This window comes from Zootoca vivipara, chromosome 2 (assembly GCF_965207765.1).
Source record: "Zootoca vivipara chromosome 2, rZooViv2.hap1.1, whole genome shotgun sequence".
In the NCBI taxonomy this organism is placed as follows: Eukaryota; Metazoa; Chordata; class Lepidosauria; order Squamata; family Lacertidae; genus Zootoca; species Zootoca vivipara.
In genome coordinates this window covers 45,244,203-45,264,514 of record NC_142584.1, presented here as the reverse complement: position 1 = coordinate 45,264,514, position 20,312 = coordinate 45,244,203, and the positions used below count along the sequence as shown (strand labels likewise).

Sequence of the window (20,312 nt, the reverse complement as noted above, 5' to 3'; positions counted from 1 at the left end):
TTCATTGGCTCCCAGTGCGTTTCTGAGCACAATTCTTTTCAATATATATATAATTTGATTGGTTTTTGCACGTTTTCCAAACATCACACCCCATCTTATACAATATAACAAAGCTTTGGCTATCACAACCTAGGACTTCCGTCAACCTCGTCTAATGGTTTTCTAACTGTTTCTGAGCACAATTCAATGTGTTGGTGCTGACCTTTAAAGCCCCAAACAGCCTTGGCCCAGGAGCGTCTTCATCCCCATCATTCATCCCAGACACTGAGGTCCTCATCAGAGGGACTTCTGCTGGTTCCCACACTGTGAGAAGCAAGGTTACAGGGAACCAGGTAGTGGCGCCCTCCTTGTAGAACACCCTACAACTAACTGACTTTTAGAAGACATCTGAAGGCAGCCCTGTATCGAGTAGTTTTTAATGTTTGATATTTTAGCATATTTTGATATGTGCTGTGAGCCACCCAGAGTGGCTGGAGAAACCCAGCCAGATGGGTGGGGTATAATAATAATAATAATAATAGTTGTTGTTGTTATACAAGCAGCACTCCTAATGCCAAGCTACTTTAAAAAGAGTCACTGACAAAAGGATGGTTGTCTGAATCCACCCAGAGTGTGGAGTCTATATACAGATTTGCTGGTGCTGCGTGATTAAGATTTTAGAATCCTTTGCACTCATAAACTGTGTACCATTTTGTTCTGCTAAATCAGCGGTCAGCAAGGTTTACCGGCCATGGGCCAAATCACTCCCATGGAGACTGTCCGTGGGCCGGACTGGCACAGCGTGACACCGGAAATCGTGTCTGTGCATGTCCGCGGTGCCGGAAATTGCTTCTACGCATGCCCAGACACCCAAAATCACGCCTGCGCAGAAGCGATTTTCAGCGTCTGGACATGCGCAGACACAATTTCCGGTGCCGCTCAGTGAGTCCCCACGTTGCACTGTGCCGGTTTAGTGCAGTGCGCAGGGGACTCGCCGAGCGGGCGGCTTGGTTCAGGGGTGGCTTGAAACGGTCTTTGTGGGCCGCATCCGGCCCATGGGCTGCACATTGCTGACCCCTGTGCTAAATGGAAAGTGGTATATAAAACATTTCCATAAAAGAAAGAAATAACTAAGTTGCAGTGTCAACTATTTTACTTTCAATTAGAAACAGCTGTGCCAGAAGCAGCCTGTTTGCATCTAGGTTGTTGCTTTTATGTTTGACCAACTCCTCTCCCATTCAAGAACATATTGTAGTTTCAGTCACAGAGCTATTTGGGGCGGGGGGGGGGAGAGATCTGCTGAATGAATAGACACTTGCTTATGGATACCAAATAAATTAAATGTACTATTCCCTTCCTTATCTGTATCTTCTTTCTGGACACACATTGATAACAAAATTTTACCTCCACTAATGTCTCCCCTATGGTGGTTAGTACATCTAAAAAGTTTTTGTTTTTGTTTTGCATTTGTTCATTGCTTTGTGGCCTGCTTTATTTTAAAAAGTGTTGTTAAATAAAAGCAGTTTTTAAAGGGGGGAAATAATTTGGCTGAATGGGAGGAGGTGGGCAATAGTCACTCTACCTTGGTCCAGATGTTTGACACCAGTCTTAGATTCTTCCATTCTGTACTTCCTGCCACTTGCAGTGTTTAGGCCAAGTTCAGAAAGACCACTGTTTATTTCAGTATCTTCAAAATCCATTTGACCAGTGAAGGTATCGCCTGTGAAGAATGGGTCCATCACTAGTGGTGAACAAGGTGGAGAGGGAGAAGAGAGAGATGACCTTGGAGACAAAGAAGTCAATGATTTTGGTGTCCCAGATAAGGATCTCAGGGCCTGGAAACGGTTAGCAACATCAGTTTTCTGAGTTTTCACCACCTCATTCTCATGGATAGTAGTGATGTAGCCTGAAGGCCGAAAACCAGTGGCTTTCTCCAGAAGTAACATGTCCATTTTGCTCTGGTAGTCAGAGTCCAGCTGCTCGAACTGTTCATTGTACAGATCAGTAAAGCTGGCTGAGGTTGAAGAATCCTGGCTTGAGGTGACCAGAGAACCCCTGCTGGATGCAAGAGAGCCGGGACTGCTGCCAGAAGACAGGGAAAGCATGCTAGATGAAAGGCTGCAAAAAAAGAGAGAGAGCAATATATCTGAGATGAAAGGTGCAACTAAGAGTGTGGTATAGCAGCTGGAGTGCCCTAACTAGTAGCAAGGAGACCTAGGTTCAAATTCCCAAGCAGTCACAGTTCGTAAGTCTAAGCCGCTAAAGGGGTTGTTGTACAGGATAAGGAGAGACAGTACCTTGAGCATGACATAAATTGAGTGAACAGACAACAAACTCTAAGTCTTAATTAAACAGACTCCGGAACTTTGTGTGCTGGGAAATCCATCAGATTCCCACTTCTTGATGACCTTCCATTGTCATGCAAAAACCCATCTTGTTCCAGTGAATATATATGATATCCCAAACTGTTGTGTGTGTGTGTGTTGATGCTTCATTTTGATTGAATATTTATGACAGGGGAAATTTAAAAGCAATTATCAACTATTTTTTTAAAAAAACAGCCTAAATGCAATCAAAAAGCAATATAGAAATATTTGAAGTAAATGAAATAAATGCAAATGCATTTTGTATAAAAGTACCTGCTAGGTGCATGCAATAAGATCATAGCCCCATATCGTGTTGATATCTAAATTCTACAGGAGGAGACATGTTGCTGTATTGTGCCGCACAGTCACACATCAGCACCCTGCATCTCCACTTGCATCTCCTTATAGTAGTCACTGGGTTGTCATGGGGTTGAGATATATACTGCAAACCAAATGCAGCTTTTCTGCACCAAAGCAAAAAGCTTCTGCTCATGCTAATGTTCAGGGCTTTATAATTTTGGGCGGGTTCAAGACACTGGGGAAAATGGATGAAGTTTTTTCTCCTTTTCCTAGTGCAAGGTCACTTAAGGAAGATCAAACAGATAAAGGATTTTCCCACACAATACACAAATAATCTATGGTACTGACAGTTCAGGGTATAGTGATCACTACTTTCAATAGCTTTAAAAAGGGGTCAGACAGATTAACGGGACTATCAATGGCTATTAGTAATGATGGGTAAATGGAACGTCTATGTTAAAAGTCTATATGCCGCTGAATACCAGTTGCTAAGGGCTTTTTTAAAAAAAAATAAAAGAGGTCTGTTTCATTCATGCCCTGTTTGTGAGATTCCCAAGCCCAGCAGAGGGCCATTGATGGAAAAAAAGACACTGAGCTAGGTGAATCACCATAACCAATTCATCAAGATTCTTCTTTATGTTATTACTTGTATTTCAAATGAAGAACAATGTTTGAAAACACCATTTTGCAACACTATTTCAATCCCAAAGTTAACACAGCAGCAGATGGTACAAAGAAGTTGTGCTGTTTTATGATTGGCAGCATGTCCATTTTCAAAAACCAGTTTTAGAAACATGTTTCCCATACGACAGAATTGTAGGAGTATACGGCCAATATTCATGTGAAGTATGTGCAAGAAGCCTGTGGAAAACTTACTTTTTCAGCTGGATGTGCAACATTGCCATTAATCGCGTTGTTTCCTCTAGTTCTCGGACCAACTGGTTTCTTTTACTATTTAATTTCAATCTGCAAACAGGGGAAAAACAGCTTAAAATGCAACTCAAAGCATTATCCTATTAAGGAGCCATAGTAAGCCCTTCCAATACAATGCCCTGAAGATGGGCAGGGTGTAGTCTCCAAAGCCCTGTCTATAGCAGCATTTTGTTAAAGCAGTATTTTGTTCTCAGTACTAGTTACAGGTAGGTAGCCGTGTTGGTCTGGCGTAGTCGAAACAAAATATTTTTCTTTTCTTCCAGTAACACCTTAGAGACCAACTAAGTTTGTCATTGGTACGAGCTTTCGTGTGCATGCACACTTCTTCAGATACACTGAAACAGAAGTCTCCAGACCCTTATATATAGTGTGAGGGTGGGGAGGGGTATTCTCAGGAGAGTGGTGGGAATGGGTGTTTGACTGATACCATCCCAAACATACAAAACAATCCATTGTATATAGCCAGGCCCTACATTACTACCGCATCTGTTCCAACTCTACAGACAGAGACTCTCATAGAATCATAGAATCATAGAGTTGGAAGAGACCACAAGGGCCATCCAGTCCAACCCCCTGCCAAGCAGGAAACACCATCAAAGCATTCCTGACAGATGGCTGTCAAGCCTCTGCTTAAAGACCTCCAAAGAAGGAGACTCCACCACACTCCTTGGCAGCAAATTCCACTGCCGAACAGCTCTTACTGTCAGGAAGTTCTTCCTAATGTTTAGGTGGAATTTTCTTTCTTGTAGTTTGAATCCATTGCTCCGTGTCCGCTTCTCTGGAGCAGCAGAAAACAACCTTTCTCCCTCCTCTATATGACATCCTTTTATATATTTGAACATGGTTATCATATCACCCCTTAACCTTCTCTTCTCCAGGCTAAACATACCCAGCTCCCTAAGCCGTTCCTCATAAGGCATCGTTTCCAGGCCTTTGACCATTTTGGTTGCCCTCTTCTGGACACGTTCCAGCTTGTCAGTATCCTTCTTGAACTGTGGTGCCCAGAACTGGACACAGTACTCCAGGTGAGGTCTGACCAGAGCAGAATATAGTGGTACTATTACTTCCCTTGATCTAGATGCTATACTCCTATTGATGCAGCCCAGAATTGCATTGGCTTTTTTAGCTGCTGCATCACACTGCTGACTCATGTCAAGTTTGTGGTCTACCAAGACTCCTAGATCCTTTTCACATGTACTGCTCTCAAGCCAGGTGTCTCCCATCCTGTATTTGTGCCTTTCATTTTTTTTGCCCAAGTGTAGTACTTTACATTTCTCCTTGTTAAAATTCATCTTGTTTGCTTTGGCCCAGTTGTCTAATCTGTTAAGGTCATTCTGAAGTGTGATCCTTAACACTTTATCCTTAAGGTCATTCTGAAGTGTGATCCTCTCACCTAAGACATCTACAGCAAACCTTTTTAGAATTAAAATATCCGCCTGATGAAGTTAAACAACAGATCAACAGACCCAGACTGATACCCAGAGAGAACTTGCTGCAAGACAAACCCAAAAAAGAAAATAACAGAACACCATTAGTAATCACATACAGCTCCCAAGTTAAAACAGTACAACACATCATCAGAGATCTACAACCTCTCCTAGACAATGACAGTTCTCTTTCTCAAGCTCTGGGAGGAAGACCTTTCATTGCCTACAGACAGCCACCCAATCTTAAACAACTCCTCACCTAAAATAATACAACCACCAGACTCAACATGGACACTGAGTACCAGAGCCCGCAATAAACCCTTTGCTGCCACATACACTCGGACAACACCATTACTGGCCCCAACACCAAACATACCATCTCAGGACAATTTAATTGCTCATCTTCTAACATTGTGTATTCCATCAAATGCCAGCAATGCCCTTCAGCTCTCTATATTGGACAAACAGGCCAAACCCTACGCCAAAGGATAAATGGACATAAATCTGACATCAGGAATCACAAGACAGAGAAACCAGCAGGAGAACACTTCAATCTCCCAGGACATTCTATACAAGATCTCAAAGTAGATGTCTTATTACAAAAGAATTTCAGAAATAGACTCATTACCAAACTTGGAACCATGGAGAGACCTGGCCTGAACAAATACATTGGATTCTTATCTCATTATACATGATAAAGTTATCTTTATCCATCTCACCCCTTGCTTTTTCCTGTAAGACAAATTGCAGTCGTTAACAGTCATCAACGAGTTTCCACACCTATCAGTCAAACACCCATTCCCACCACCCTTCTGAGTAATACCCCTCCCCACCCTCTGGCTATACATAAGAGTCTGGGGACTTCTGTTTCAGTGTATCTAAAGAAGTGTGCATGCACACGAAAGCTCATACCAATGACAAACTTAGTTGGTCTCTAAGGTGCTACTGGAAGAAGTAAAAATTTTATTTTGTTTGTTCTTAGTATTCACATTCGACTTCACATCAAAAGCTTCTTACTATATAACATTTTAAAAGCAATTATAGTGTAACTCAATAAATGTTATGTTGCATAGATCAGAATAGGAATAATGGGTGTCACCCGAAGAAACTTCCTATCTATATAACTATTCCTTTATTACTATTCTTAATTTCTGAAATTCACAATTCTTCGGCATCTTGCACTTCAGACGCATCTTGCAGTTCTGGCTTCACACTTTCAGGTGCAGTTTAAGATTTGTTGGTTGTAGAGAACTTTAAGTCAGTTTGAAAAAATAAAAAGTATCATCAGCCATGTTAGTTTTGTGTACAGAAGACACCTGATCTTCTCTACATTATTGGTCTTTGCAAAAGGTATGCAAACTATTCAGGAAGAAAAAGATCTGTTACATAAGCAAGATTAGTGTTTCCTGGCAGGGACCCAAAAATATGTAAGGTGTTTCGGGAGGATTGTCTCTCACTTCCTTATGTGAACAGACTGAATACAAGCATTATTTTAAAGAGGAGGAGGAGGAGGAGGAGGAGGAGGAGGAGGAGGAGGAGGAGGAGGAGGAGGAGGAGGAGGAGGAGGAGGAGAAGAAGAAGAAGAAGAAGAAGAAGAAGAAGAAGAAGAAGAAGAAGAAGAAGAAGAAGAAGAAGAAGAAGAAGAAGAAGAATTTGGATTTGATATCCCGCTTTATCACTACCCGAAGGAGTCTCAAAGCGGCTAACAATCTCCTTTCCCTTCCTCCCCCACAACAAACACTCTGTGAGGTGAGTGGGGCTGAGAGACTTCAAAGAAGTGTGACTAGCCCAAGGTCACCCAGCAGCTGCATGTGGAGGAGCGGAGACGCAAACCCGGTTCACCAGATTACGAGTCTACCACTCTTAACTTAATAACTTAACTTAATAACTAGTAACTAAGCACCACGACCTCAACAAGCATCAAGTGGTATTTTTAGAAAAAGAGGTGTGTGTGTCCCTCTTTCTCATCTAGACAGCATTTGAATAGTTGGAGGGCAGCAGGAGATGAATAAATATCACATGCACTTAGGATTCTGGAATATTTCAGATGTCAGGAGGTTTTAAACCCCACAAACATGTTTTTAGTTCATTTGTGTGGGGTGGCTGTTAGTTATGCACAAAAAGAAGCCATAAAATCATGCACAAAAAAATAAAATAAGATAAAGGACAGCATGTTCAAGTCATTTTTAGCGAGACGAGCCTGACTGTCAGAAACATCATTGCAGACTCAAAGTACTATCCACCCACACACCAAGTCTAAAGAATGGCAATTACAGAGAGGCTTTTCACCCTGTTACTACTGCACCTTCCCATGGGGCTTAATCTGCAGCTGAAATGGTGATGCAGTCTCACAAGATCCAGTCACCAAATATAATTCTTTTTTAACCAAATGAATTACAGGAGACAAGAGTGTGAAAAGCGGCAGATTTTACGTGCTTGATAGTCTTGTTGTCAAACTGCATCCCTCCTAAAACTTTAGTTCCTATGGGGATAACATTTAAAAGAAACATTTGAGTTTAAATATAGCTACAATTCTAATGTTTCTTTGGAGATGTGAGCCTTGCTTCTGCCTAAATATCCAAGTAATACAGCACAAGAAAACCCCATTTCCATATCAATTTCCGTGTTTATTGGGGATACTGATGTTGAATGCAGCAGCTAAACACATCAACTTTATAGAGATTCACACCATGAGATGACACTTTTTGACATCTCATGCCTGATCATTCCAAGGTTGAAACAAATGTCATGAAGAATGTGACATGTCAACAGATATCTTAAGTGACTAGAGACTGGAACCAAGATTTTGGCTGGTAAACCAGGTTTTAGTATTCTCACTCTCTTGTAATATTAGAACTTTAAAAGGTAAAGGGACCCCTGACCATTAGGTCCAGTCGTGACCGACTCTGGGGTTGCAGCACTCATCTTGCGTTATTGGCCAAGGGAGCCGGCGTACAGCTTCCAGGTCATGTGGCCAGTATGACAAAGCCGCTTCTGGTGAACCAGAGCAGCACACGGAAACGCCGTTTACCTTCCCGCTGTAGCAGTACCTATTTATCCACGTGCTTTCAAACTGCTAGGTTGGCAGGAGCTGGGACAGAGCAACGGGAGCTCACCCCGTCACAGGGATTCGAATCGCTGACCTTCTGATCAGCAAGCCCTAGGCTCTGTGGTTTAACTCACAGCGCCACTTGCGTCCCCTATATTAGAACTTGGGATCATACAAGTAAGTCAAATACAAGAAGACATGGAACAGATAAATAGAACTTATTCACACCACACATAATTAAACTGTGGAATTTGCTGTCAAAGGATACTGTATTGGCCACCAACAGGCAACTTTAAAAAGGAGGTTAAGACAAGCTCATGGAAGAGAAGGCTATCACTGAATACTAGCCATTACAGCAGTACTTCCACTGCCAGAGGCCTTTTAATACCAGTTGTTGAGAACCAGCACTCAGTTCTTGCACTCTGGTCCTGCCTGAAGGTTTGCATAGGCCAGGGGTGGGGAACCTCTAGCTCACAACCAAATGAGATTAACAGTCAACCCAACAAGAACGCCACAGAAAGGAGACCAAAAGTGGCAGTCAATTGATGCAGGTGAGTCATAGAGGAAGCCTCCATTCTCATTAGACCTTCTCCTGTGAGGAGTTGCAAGGCAGAAACAAAGAGCCTAGGCAAGTCGTGGAGGAAGAGTCATGAGAGGCCAGGACACCTTCTCAGCAACAGTCCCACTCATTGAAGAAGGCTTAAAGGGTGTCTTCAGCAAGGTGGTCTGTAGCAACAGCAGCAGCAGAGTAGGACGACTGTTTAGGACAGGCATCCCCAAACTTCGGCCCTCCAGATGTTTTGGACTACAATTCCCATCATCCCTGACCACTGGTCCTGTTAGCTAGGGATCATGGGAGTTGTAGGCCAAAACATCTGGAGGGCTGCAGTTTGGGGATACATGGTTTAGGAGTTACCCCAGCCTTTCATGACTCATCTTCTGCAGCTTGCCTGCATCATCCGCTACTGCCCTCTGAAGCCGCTTCAATGGCCAGCAGCTCACCCAAGGCTGTTAACACACTGTAGTTTGCAACATCACCTGCCTGTGGCTAAGTGAACTGCAGTGCAATAACATTCTTATATTTTTATTATAGGTATAGATAAAGCAAACAAAACAAATGACTGTAACACATGCAATTAAATTATAGTCAGATGCAAGCACTTGTAACAGTTTAATTAGATGCAAGTGTCTGTAATGAGTTTTCTAATCCACAAGAACAGAAGAAAAGAATCCACTTTTACTATTTAAACAAAGTAAATATGTTAAATGTACCTTTCTGTTAAAGCTTTGCTTTGCGTATCTCTTGCAGTCTGAAGATCTTCTTCTAGACGTTTTCTTTCCATCTCCAGTCTTTCCACTTCACCCTGAGTCCACTTCCTAGGGCTAATGAACCTCATTTCCTTTAGAAGTTCCTCCTTCTCATTGATTAACATTAATCGGTCTCGTTCAGAATCCAGCACACCAGGCCAGGCCTCACTATCCAATTTAGCCAACTGTATTTTCAAATTTGCTATTCTATAGGATGAAGGAAAACAATTAAGTTTGCATATGGCACATATGTTCCAGCAATCTCAAAACACCTTCCTGTTGGGCTCTCTTGCATATTCAACTAGAGTAGTACTGAACACCACAATTTATCAGCTCTCACCAGTCGTATAAAAATTGTGTCCTAATGTAGTGACATAAGATGGCGTGTCAAAGCACAGAACCCATTATTTCAGGACACTTCTTTTTTTTTAAAGAGAAATGATTGAGCTTGTTCCCATAGCAGGGAAGTTGCTGCTTAATTAATTTAAATTCTATAATTAATAGAAATCCATTCAAGCTGCACTGAACCCTTCTTTGCAGCCATTTTAATGTTCAACTGCCTGGTTAAGCCCAACATTGTGCTCCACTGATGAATTAGCATTGGCATTAGTTCCTAATCCGTGAATTCCACTGTGAATTTATAAAGACTGTGTTCTAAGAGGATTGCTCAACTGTAATTTGATAACTTCTGTCAACTATCAGCATGGATATGGTAAGAGGTCAGATTTGTTCTTAAGGTGGGATACTTTTCACCTTCAAAATTAAAACAGCCTTCTATGTATCCTACACAGTAGTGCTTACAAAAGTAAACAAGCCATCTTATAAATCTGGCATCATTCTCTCCCTCTAATTTTCACTTTGCAATTTTCACTTGAAAGAAAGCTATGATTCCACCTGTTCAGCATTCAATGATGGGGAATTTTAGTTTAATCATTAATACCTTGTAACACACATATCATCATTACCAGGAAGTTTTGTCAATGGGGATTGTAGGATGTCAGGCACCAAATCAATTTTTGTTCCTATGGCTCATAACAAATGGAGGAAAAGACAGTTCAGTCTTCTACTTAAGCTTGCTTAAATAAAAATCGTATTGCACACTTTCATATGCAAGGCTCTTTTATCATTTACATTATGCCAATCCTTGCTATTTTCATTCTTATTCTTGTTACATTGTTACTACAATTTAAAAGATTGGGAATTGAAGCTCGGAGATAGTGATAGGCAGAGTCTGATTTCCTAGATTTAGGCCAATGACTTGCAGCTGAGCAATATTGGTCCTCAACCAGTTTTACTCTAATGAATGAAATATGGGGATCTGACATCATCAGAATAGGAAAGCAAACAGTGCGTTAGCGTAATCAAGCATTTCAGTGGGACCAAGCCTTAACTGAATCCACTACAGATGTAACATGACATTCCATAAATAAATAAATAAAATTTAAAAATGGATGCACATCTCAGGAGTCTTAACCTGAATTCATACTCTAGTAATGAATAAGAAATATATTTTGAAAGTAACTGGGGATTTAATTGAAGATGCACACGGTATCTGAAGCAGGAGTACGTTTTTTGTGAAAACAAAACTAAGAAAAAGCCATCACAAAGTCCCTTGTTTTAGAATAGTGTTAAGCATGTCCTGTTGCTTTGGTTCTTAAATGCTCTGTGGTTCTATACCTTTGTTTGATTTTAATAATGCAAGCCAACTTTGAGACCCTTGGGGACAACTTTGGGGATCAAAAAGTGGTATATAAATATTTCTCTAAAGAATAAATGAAAGTTTTAAATGCCATTTTTATATGTCTGGTGATTATGACAGGAAGAGCAACCTCAGTGTTATTATTTATTATATTTTCATATATACATACCAGGTACATGCCCTGCCTTTCTTCTATCATTGAACCCAAGGTGACATGTGTGGTTTCTGAGTGATGACCGAACCAGATATGCTTAGCTTCAGCAAGTGCCTTCAGGGCATACCCATGGGCATACCTTTAGTACTGTACCAAAATAGTTGGCTATTCTGGCAACAGAGACTATCTAATAACAGGAATCCAATACCTTATTATTCATGTTTTGCTATCCCCTGAATAGGACAAAAGTCACCAAAGAATTTAAAGGAACAACTTGGGCACATTAATTCAGACTAGTCCCCATTTGCATTATCTTTCTTTCAAAGAGATACAATCCTTCAACAGGCTCTGAGTCTGTCTCTAGACCAGGGGTACTCACCCTTTTTATACCTACTGCCCACTAATGGTAGGTAAAATTTCCTTACCACCCACCAGTGCTCGAAGGAAAGAGGATTCAGCTTGTGCCATAGAACCCCCTACTGCCCACCTAGAATCCTGAAACTAGGAACCAGGTTGACAACCCCTGCTCTAGACAAAGGAAAGAGGGAAGAAAAGGGCCCTGTTCTCAGATGCTATGCATAGCAACCAGGGAAGAGAAAACGAACTAGGAAGTGATTGCACACTGGTATAAGTCTAAAGGGGCTTCTGAAAAATTGACCTTGGGTTGCTTACAACACCTACTGACTTATTTATAGTCTTTATCTGATTACTGTACTATAGGTCTTGTTTGCTCAATTCTCATAGTGGTTGGCCACTATAAGAACAGAATGGGCATTTGATGAAATCTAGAACGGTTCTTAGGTTCTTTCAATATCTCAAATTTTGCTGCAAGATGTTCCCTAACTCTAGAATAAAATCAACAGTGGCATGGTTTGTACCTTCACAGTAAGCTGCCAAAATGAGAGTTAAAACTAGTGATCAGTCTTGACAACAAAACACTATATAAAAACTTTGCAACAACTGTAATAAAAGTTTATAGGCTCATCACTTATTCTGATCCAAGGACACATTCTGATCCAAGGACAAATTCACCCTCATGTTCTAAATGTGTACTTTTTAAACATACTTGTCCTCTTAAAAAACAGCTGTTTGTCTGCACTATGGATTTAAGTGCTTATTGTCAATAGTAGTGGGGGAAGGTCTACTTACTTTCGCTTAGCATCTTCATATTGGAGGCGCAGTCTCACCTTCTCAGCCAATTGATTATTCGTGTTCACAATAAACTAAAGAAGCAAATAGTAAAGTTAAAGGGTGTTGACACATTTTCCCCTTTGTAGATTAAGCATGTTGATATGAGTCAGAGCCAAAGTTCAACATATGCATCCGAAGATTAAGAAATAACATATGCTATAAATCTTTTCCATAAAATTTTACAAAGCAGTGGTTCAAACACTAGGTCCCCACAAAACATTATTTAATAGCTAAAATGGGATACAAGACTAAGGGAAGCTCACACAGTATTTTAGACTTTACATACATTTCCAGAAACATCAGTTTGGGAACCAGCATCCAGATACTGCTTAGACAATGGGAAACTGGAGTCTTCCAAGGATATACTGCTGGCCCACAAGTCTGAATGTGATCCTCTGTCTGTCACAAAATTAGCTGTCAACCTGGCAAGGTTCTGGAACAAGAAAAAGTCAAAGTCATCTTCTTATTGCCTCACTGCTGCCCTGATGCTTTGAAGGAGAAATTTAAGACTGAATTGACATTGTGAGGGAGATATCAGTCCCTTATCAACTGATGGTCTGGTTCACCAATAACTCTATCTAAACAATGGTTAACATGAACTATTAATGAACTGAAGTGTCTGGCAGAAGATCACTTGGTTTATTATGTCACATAGTAGCTAAAAGCACCTGCAAAAGTTGCTGAGCCTTAACAACAGTTTGAATTTTTTTGGCGCTCTTCACTCACGGTCCTTTAGCTTTTGGGTGATGATGGCCCTTAACCATGGTTAAGGAGGAGGTTTGGGTTCACACACAACACAAAGCAATAGTTAAGGTTCACTAAGGTTTATAGACTAACTACAAATCTTGTTGAATGAGCAACATTTTGAATATAGTTAATAAAGCACAAGTAAGCTATTGAACTGGGTTCACATGTAATGCTAACTCAATGTTTAATAAATCATAGATTCATAAACAATTATTAGGATTATGTGCAAATCAAGACAATGTGAAAAGGCATAGGTCCAGTTACATGTCACATTAAATCACAGTCACAGAGGTGGGGGTAGGAGAGACAGAAAGTCTAGTGTAAAGAGATTGCCTGGATTTTTTTTAAAAATGATCTTGTACTGATAATATAAGTTGATGTGTCAGTTCCATACAAGCATTTCTGTTTTTGTAGTTATGGAAACAGAGTTGCTGTAATGGTAGTTTAAGATCCGCCTAGCAGAGGAGTTCACCCAGTCAATTTCATACCATAATGAGATCTTGTTTTTCTTTCTCTCCTGAAGTGATGGCCTTCTTAATAGCTTTCATTTCACTTAAGATAGCTTGTGCCTCATCAAGTTTATATCCACCTTGGGTATCAGCCATTTTCATATCAATTCTTCAAGATGATGTAAAAAACAGAAGAGAAACAGTTATTAACAGGAAAAACAAGACTAGTTAGCTCTAAAGACAAGGGAATTTGCTTTATGAATCTTGTTTCAGGGGGTGGGGGTCAAAAGAGTGATTTTTGAGCTCCTGGTGCTGTACCCTGCTCATAATCCCCACCAATTGGATTTATTATCTGTCTCCAACTTAAAGCAAAATTTGAATATAAGATTTCAGAAACGGCAGCGACTGTGTTATTACTGATATTTGTAAACCGCTCTGGAAGCCTTTTGGCTGAAGAATAAGTTAATGTTTATTAATTATTTATTTATTCAACTTTCAGCTTATACACCGCCCTATACCCGGAGATCTCAGGGCAATTCACAACAAGACCACAACATATAAAATCAAACCAAAAGCAATAACCCAATAAGCCCCGCCCCCCAAAAAGCCACATTCTAAAAGGGTGTTGGATGTTAATAAGATCAACCAAAGGCCCAGTTAAAAAGGAACGTTTTTGGCTGGAGCCTAAAGGTGTGTAATGAAGGCACCAGGGGAACTTCCCTGGGGAAGTTAACTTCTGTTTTCATAAAGGAAGAAAACGGAAGTATCAAATTAAACTATGAACAGCAAACTATAGGACAAATCTTGGTTACAAGCTAGTGGGAAGTCTAGAGAGAACAAAAATCACAAGCTCAGGTTCAGACAATACACTAAGCCAAATCATTACATTACCCAACTAGATATAAATTTAAAATGTTAGAAGATAATTAACTTACTTCTTCAATGTTTGGAAGCCAATTTCCTTATACTGTAGTTCCTGTCTCATGTGGGCAACTTCTCGCTTCAGTTTATTAACCTGTTGAAATGTGAACAGAGCAAAGTATTTTGTTACTTTAACAAATATTTTCCACTACTTTATTCATAACTTTATTTTAAAACCCCTAAAACATTTCTCGACTTGCACAGAAAATCAGTTTAATTTAATACCAAGTGAGGTAAGTGCTGCAAACCTTTGGAAAACGTTAAATGAATACATAGCGTATATGGCACAATCTCTCTACTAACAACTGTTATGGTTTTACCATCTTTTAAGCTGGAAGAAAACACTTATTAATGTTTTTGTAAATGCAATTATAAATTGAGGAAAACTAAATTGTAGGATTATGGCCATGAAGCAAAGGTCTTTTTTTTTGCACTTTGCCTTCCTTCCTTTCATTTACTTCTTGTTTTGATTTGGTTCAAATTTGTTTCTATTTTGCTGGCTCTTCTCTTGGATGCATGTATGTGATATATGTAATCAATAAAAATAAAAATGTTGTTGTTGTTCTTATTTTGTAATGGACACTGTGCATTGGCCTGGTTCATACATCACAAAACCATGGCTTAGCCCTGCACAGTAAGTAGCACAACCACCAGCACATTCTCACTAAGCCATGCTTTGGAGCAGGGTCCTCAAACTATGGCCCACGGGCCGCATCTGGCCCGCCAGGGTACTGAATCCAGCCCACCCAGGGTTGTGAGAGGAGGATGCCCGGAGCTGCTGGAGGACGGACAGCTGGAGGGAAGCTCGCTGGCCTCAGCTGCAGGTTTGGCTCGCCTTCTGCCGCGCATCCCCCTCCCCTTCCTCCCAGAGGAAGAGCTGCCCCTTCCTGTCTCTCCAGGTCCCTCCCTCTCTCCCTCTCCCTTAGCCGGTCCAAAACTTGCTCGGAAGGGCGTGTCGCTTGCCCGAGGAAGGCAAGCAGGAGCCGCGCAGGAGACCTAGGACCTTGCTGGTGAGCAGGCTGGGTGGGCACAGCCGCGGAAGGCGTTGCACGGTGGCGGCGGCCTAGTTGGCGAAGCGTGCGCAGGATCGCTCGCCAGCCACATCCTTATGGGCAACTTTGCTCTCCCAATCGCCACCAGTCCGGCGTGCGCTCCTTGGCTCCCATTGCCCTTCAGATCAGTGCAGGTCAGGGGCCGTGGTTGTCCCGAGAAAGTGCACGAGGAGAGGCTACTTTTGCAAAAGGCTGCAGTGAGTTGTGGGGATGGGCGACACATGGGCAGGCTGTGGGGATCGAGGGTAGGGAGATGCAGGCAGGCTGGTGAGTGGGGATTTGGGGTTGGAGGACAGGCGTGCAAGCTGGGAGGTGGTGGATGGGGGTTAGGGAGACATGCAGCAAGTTGGGTAATGAGGATGGGGCTAAAGGAGACACGGGTGCAGGCTTGGTCGTTGGGTTCTGGGTTACGGAAGTACATGCTGGGTCGTGGGGAAAGGGGTTAGGGAGACATGTATAATCTGAGTTGTGGGAATGAGGGTGTGTGCAGGAAAACACGTGTATAGGCTGGGTTGTGGGGATGGGGGCATGGAAGGCCTGCATGTAGACTGGGCCTTGGAGGTGAGGGAGATCCATGTCTAGGCTGGGTTGTAGGGATGAGCATTAGCGATATTGACCATCTCATTAGCCAAAAGCAGGCCCATACTTCCCATTGAAATACTTATAAGTTTGTGTTGATTAAAATCGCTCTTCATTTTAAATATTGTATTGTTTTTCCAGTTTTTTGTGCACCACAAATAAAATATGTGCAGTGTGCATAGGAAATTGTCCATATTTTAAAAAAACTATAGTCAGGCCCCCCAACAGTGTCGGAGGGACAGTGAACCGGCCCCCTGTTTAAAAAGTTTGAAGACCCCTGCTTTGAAGCACTGGAAATTTCAGATTGTTATATTACTAGAAATTAAAAGTACCACTTTACCCTCTTACCCTAGATTTTGTGGTAGCAATTTCCGCCTTAAGAATTTCTGGGTCATATTTTGAGCTAGATGAGGAACTGGAAACTACTACAATAAAAGGAAACAAACAAACAAAACAAATATTAAAAGCACACCAAAGAAGCAACAGAAAAGTATACAAACAAATCACAATATTTCCCTTGTAAGCATTTGAGTTGGCTGTATACACAAAATTTTGTGTTGGCTATCTAGCAGTTTCAGGAAAAAGAAGGGTTAGAGGGGGGAAAGTATTGGAAAATGGAAAGGAGGGAATCTGCAGTGATTTCAATCGAAAGCTTGTCTCAAAATGTAACTTCAAGATTTGAGAAGTAACAATTTGCTCTTCCAATCCTAACTTTCCATTTTAAAGGTGTTTTCTGTTTTTTAGAATTTCAGTATTTAAAGTAAAACCTTTCCTACTGACAAAAGTCACTGTGACAGATTCTACTAATCAAACCTATTTGCATACAATAATGTCATATAGTATTTATCTGCAACAGCAGTGACATGAGTAGCATTTTTATATATACATGCATGTAGACACTTATGTGTGGTAGTTTATGGCTATTACCTAAAGTTATTTGCACTTGAATAAGGGAAATAATGCACAACTGATTCTTCTTTTGAAATTTTTCTGCACTCTCCAACACTTTCAAAAGCCACTTTTAAAAACAGAACAGCAGTTCAGTTCTTGGCAGTGGGAGCTGATGCAAGGAAAAGATTTTTATGAAGTTATTTTGCTCATGGATAGTTATTGTGGATTGTAGCCCATATCTTCAGAGCAGTTCCAAATCTTAACCTTCAAAAGGCAAGACGAAAAATTCCCAAATACAGCTCAGCTATGAAAAAATTAAAAAGACTACAGGCACCAATGATAATGAAATGTTTTTAGTGTGTAGCTTAAAGGAGATAGGTTTGTTTTCAACAGACTGATCCTATGGTGTAAGGGTCAGGAGGTTGTAAGACAGGATTACAGTGGTACCTTGGGTTACGAACTTAATTCGTTCCGGAGGTCCGTTCTTAACCTGAAACCGTTCTTAACCCGACGTGCCACTTTAGCTAATGGGGCCTCCCGCTGCTGCTGCCACGCCACGCAATTTCTGTTCTCATCCTGGGGCAAAGTTCTTAACCCGAGGTAATACTTCCAGATTAGCGGAGTCTGTAACCCCAAGTGTTTGTAACCTGAGGAGTTTTGTAACCCGAGATACCACTGTCGATGCCAAGCTCCATGACATACTAGCAGAACAAGGATAAAGAACAAAAATCTAACCAAGAACTCACAACTAGTCTGAGACCCCAGCTTGTGCTCCCAGACATCATGAAGTTGTTGGTATTCTTGTTGTGCTAGTTCAAGCCTTTGTTGCTTGACCTGGTAGATCTCCTTCTGAGCAGTCAGTGCTTCTTGTGCCAGTACAAGGTAGTCCTTCAGCATGTGTTCCTGCTCCCGCCGCCATTGCACTCGAGGATCCTCTATCTGGGTAGTTTCTTTGAAACAAGTAAACATATTTACTAAAAAGGGTAGATATAACTTAAAACAAATAAACACAGCCAAATCTAGCCTAGAACATAAGTTTCCACCATTTCCCATTTTTGACACTGCCAACTTGCTCACTAAAGGCATGCAACTGTTTGTATACTATACACCTTCCTTAAAAACAGATGTCTGTTTCCCTCTCTCTAGAAGCTTGTTCATCCCTGCCAGGAGACCAGGACAGTTTACCATAAATGAAGCACCTCCTTTCAGATTTGTTTCTATTAACACAGTATTGTTACTCCCATGGAAACTGGTAACAATCTTGGATATACCAGTGGAGAAACTAAACAGCCAAGACAGATATTGTGCACTGTACATAACACATCTTGCATTTGCTCAGTTAAGTTTACTGTTTACTTCTTTCTCTGATCATTCCCTATGCAATTTGTTCTCAAGATTTTTCAAATTACTGATACTAAGCTTTTCAGGGACCTTGCCTCCCATTACTCAAATATGAAGAATGTTAGTGATTCCCAAATCTCAATTTAGGATTTACTAAAATGACACAAAGGAAGTTTGGATTTCCCTGTTCCTTCAGTACAGATACGTAAGGTGGTATTCAACTAAATTTCACTCAGAATAGGCCCATGGAAAGTCACATTCCTAGGTTTCGATGTATCTACCCTCTCAGACCCTCCAAGTGTCCCTATTTTCCAGGGACAGTCCTGAATTTACAGAAGCTGTCTTGGTTTCTAATTTGATCCTGGAATGTCCCGCTTTCTTTCATCCCTATTTTCATCAGAGAAATGTTGGAGGATTTGGAGTTATGAGACCCCCCCCCCCAAGCCAAGGAGGTAAGTAAATTACAACCTTTAGAAGACATCTGAAGGCAGTCCTGTACAGGGAAGTTTGTTAATGTTTAATGTTTTATTGTGTTTTTATATATGTTGGAAGCCGCCAAGTTGGATACAACCCATAGATGCCAAGTCCTGGTTAGAAAAATACGGGATCAGCATCACCGACACCGGAAGTCGCTTCTACGCATGTCTAGACATGGGAAGAGCGGCACCGGAAGTCGCTTCTACGCCTGTCTGGACATGCGTAGAAGCGTCTTCCGGTGCCGGCGCTGCCTGGTTTCCGGTGCCCAGACATGGGCAGAGCAGCACCGGAAGAAATCTGGGGGAATTACGGGACATTTCACCATTCAGGATGACAGCAGGAAACGGCTTTTAAAATGGGAGTTTCCCAGGGAAAACGGGAGTCTTGGCAGCTATGATACAACGTGGTGCAACCTAGTTGGATGGGCAGGGTATAAATAATAAAATTGTTGCTGTTGTTGAATAGGACAGCCCTATTTTCAGTGGAGAAATGTTGGTGGGTATGCCCTGTGTAAAATTAGTTGAATACCACCCAGCGTATGCCAACTCTTTTTAGGCCTACTCATGCTTTTACTTGGCAGGGAACAGACAAAGGCAAGGAAACAAGAACAACCTTTACATAATGCAGCCAAGACTGTGGTAAGTAATTGAATTGGCTTGTAATGTTAGTTATTCCCCATTTGAGATTCACAGAAGCTCCTGGGTGTCATGTAAGCAAAGTGCCCCATGCCACCAATATATGAGAGACTGCAAATAATTTGAATTTGTGTTACAAATCAAGTGTTGAGAAAAAGAAAAATCTTGTGTTTTGCTCAGTTCTGCTGCAGGTTTTTGTTTGGAAACCAGGAACAGGCATTTCAGTTCTTCAGCCAGCGTTAAGCGCTTCAGGCTGTCTGAACTAATCATGCTTGAGTGAGGATGCCTAGTTACCACATAATGAATAATTAATATGGAGGGGCTGCAGGATACCAAAGGAATCTAATCTGCATAATTTAGGCGTTCCTTTAAATATTTAGTAAAAACTGTTGTGGCAACGCAGCCATTAAAGGGATCCAAGAAAACCAGAAGGTTTTCTTTAGTGCTTAATGATCTATGATCCAGAAAGTCACCTGCCACTGACAAAAGCCAAAACATTTAATTTTATCAGCATCTGGAGGCTGCTGGTATGATGGCTATAAGCAGGCACAATTCATTTCGACTGGAATGCACTGTGTACACGCAGGTTAATGCTATTAAACACAGAGATGCAATGGTGTGCACAACACTTCAACAAATGTGCCCAATCCCCTTCTTCCCACTTTACACACTGAAACTTGAGTTTGTAACTTCTAATCTAGTCCTTTTCAAGGACTTCTTACTTGACGTCTTCCAGAGCTTCTCAACCTTATTTGGTAAATAATCAAGCATAAATTTCTGGCAGTCTGTACCCCTGGATTGTCTCACATTTCTA

The 20,312-nt window shown here is 41.3% G+C and overlaps 1 protein-coding gene across 1 annotated transcript in view; it reads right to left on the bottom strand.

Annotated features, from left to right (window-relative positions):
* The window catches only part of WWC1 (WW and C2 domain containing 1), a 73,547-nt gene that overhangs the window by 20,292 nt on the left and 32,943 nt on the right, over nucleotides 1-20,312 (bottom strand). The window contains exons 3-11 of the mRNA XM_035105164.3: nucleotides 17,792-17,995; nucleotides 16,503-16,579; nucleotides 14,538-14,617; nucleotides 13,642-13,771; nucleotides 12,693-12,839; nucleotides 12,365-12,438; nucleotides 9,327-9,569; nucleotides 3,522-3,611; nucleotides 1,562-2,097 (exon numbers count right to left, since the gene is read on the bottom strand). Of these exons, the coding sequence (XP_034961055.3) occupies nucleotides 1,562-2,097; nucleotides 3,522-3,611; nucleotides 9,327-9,569; nucleotides 12,365-12,438; nucleotides 12,693-12,839; nucleotides 13,642-13,771; nucleotides 14,538-14,617; nucleotides 16,503-16,579; nucleotides 17,792-17,995 (1,581 nt within the window). The remainder of the gene's footprint in view (nucleotides 1-1,561; nucleotides 2,098-3,521; nucleotides 3,612-9,326; nucleotides 9,570-12,364; nucleotides 12,439-12,692; nucleotides 12,840-13,641; nucleotides 13,772-14,537; nucleotides 14,618-16,502; nucleotides 16,580-17,791; nucleotides 17,996-20,312) is intronic.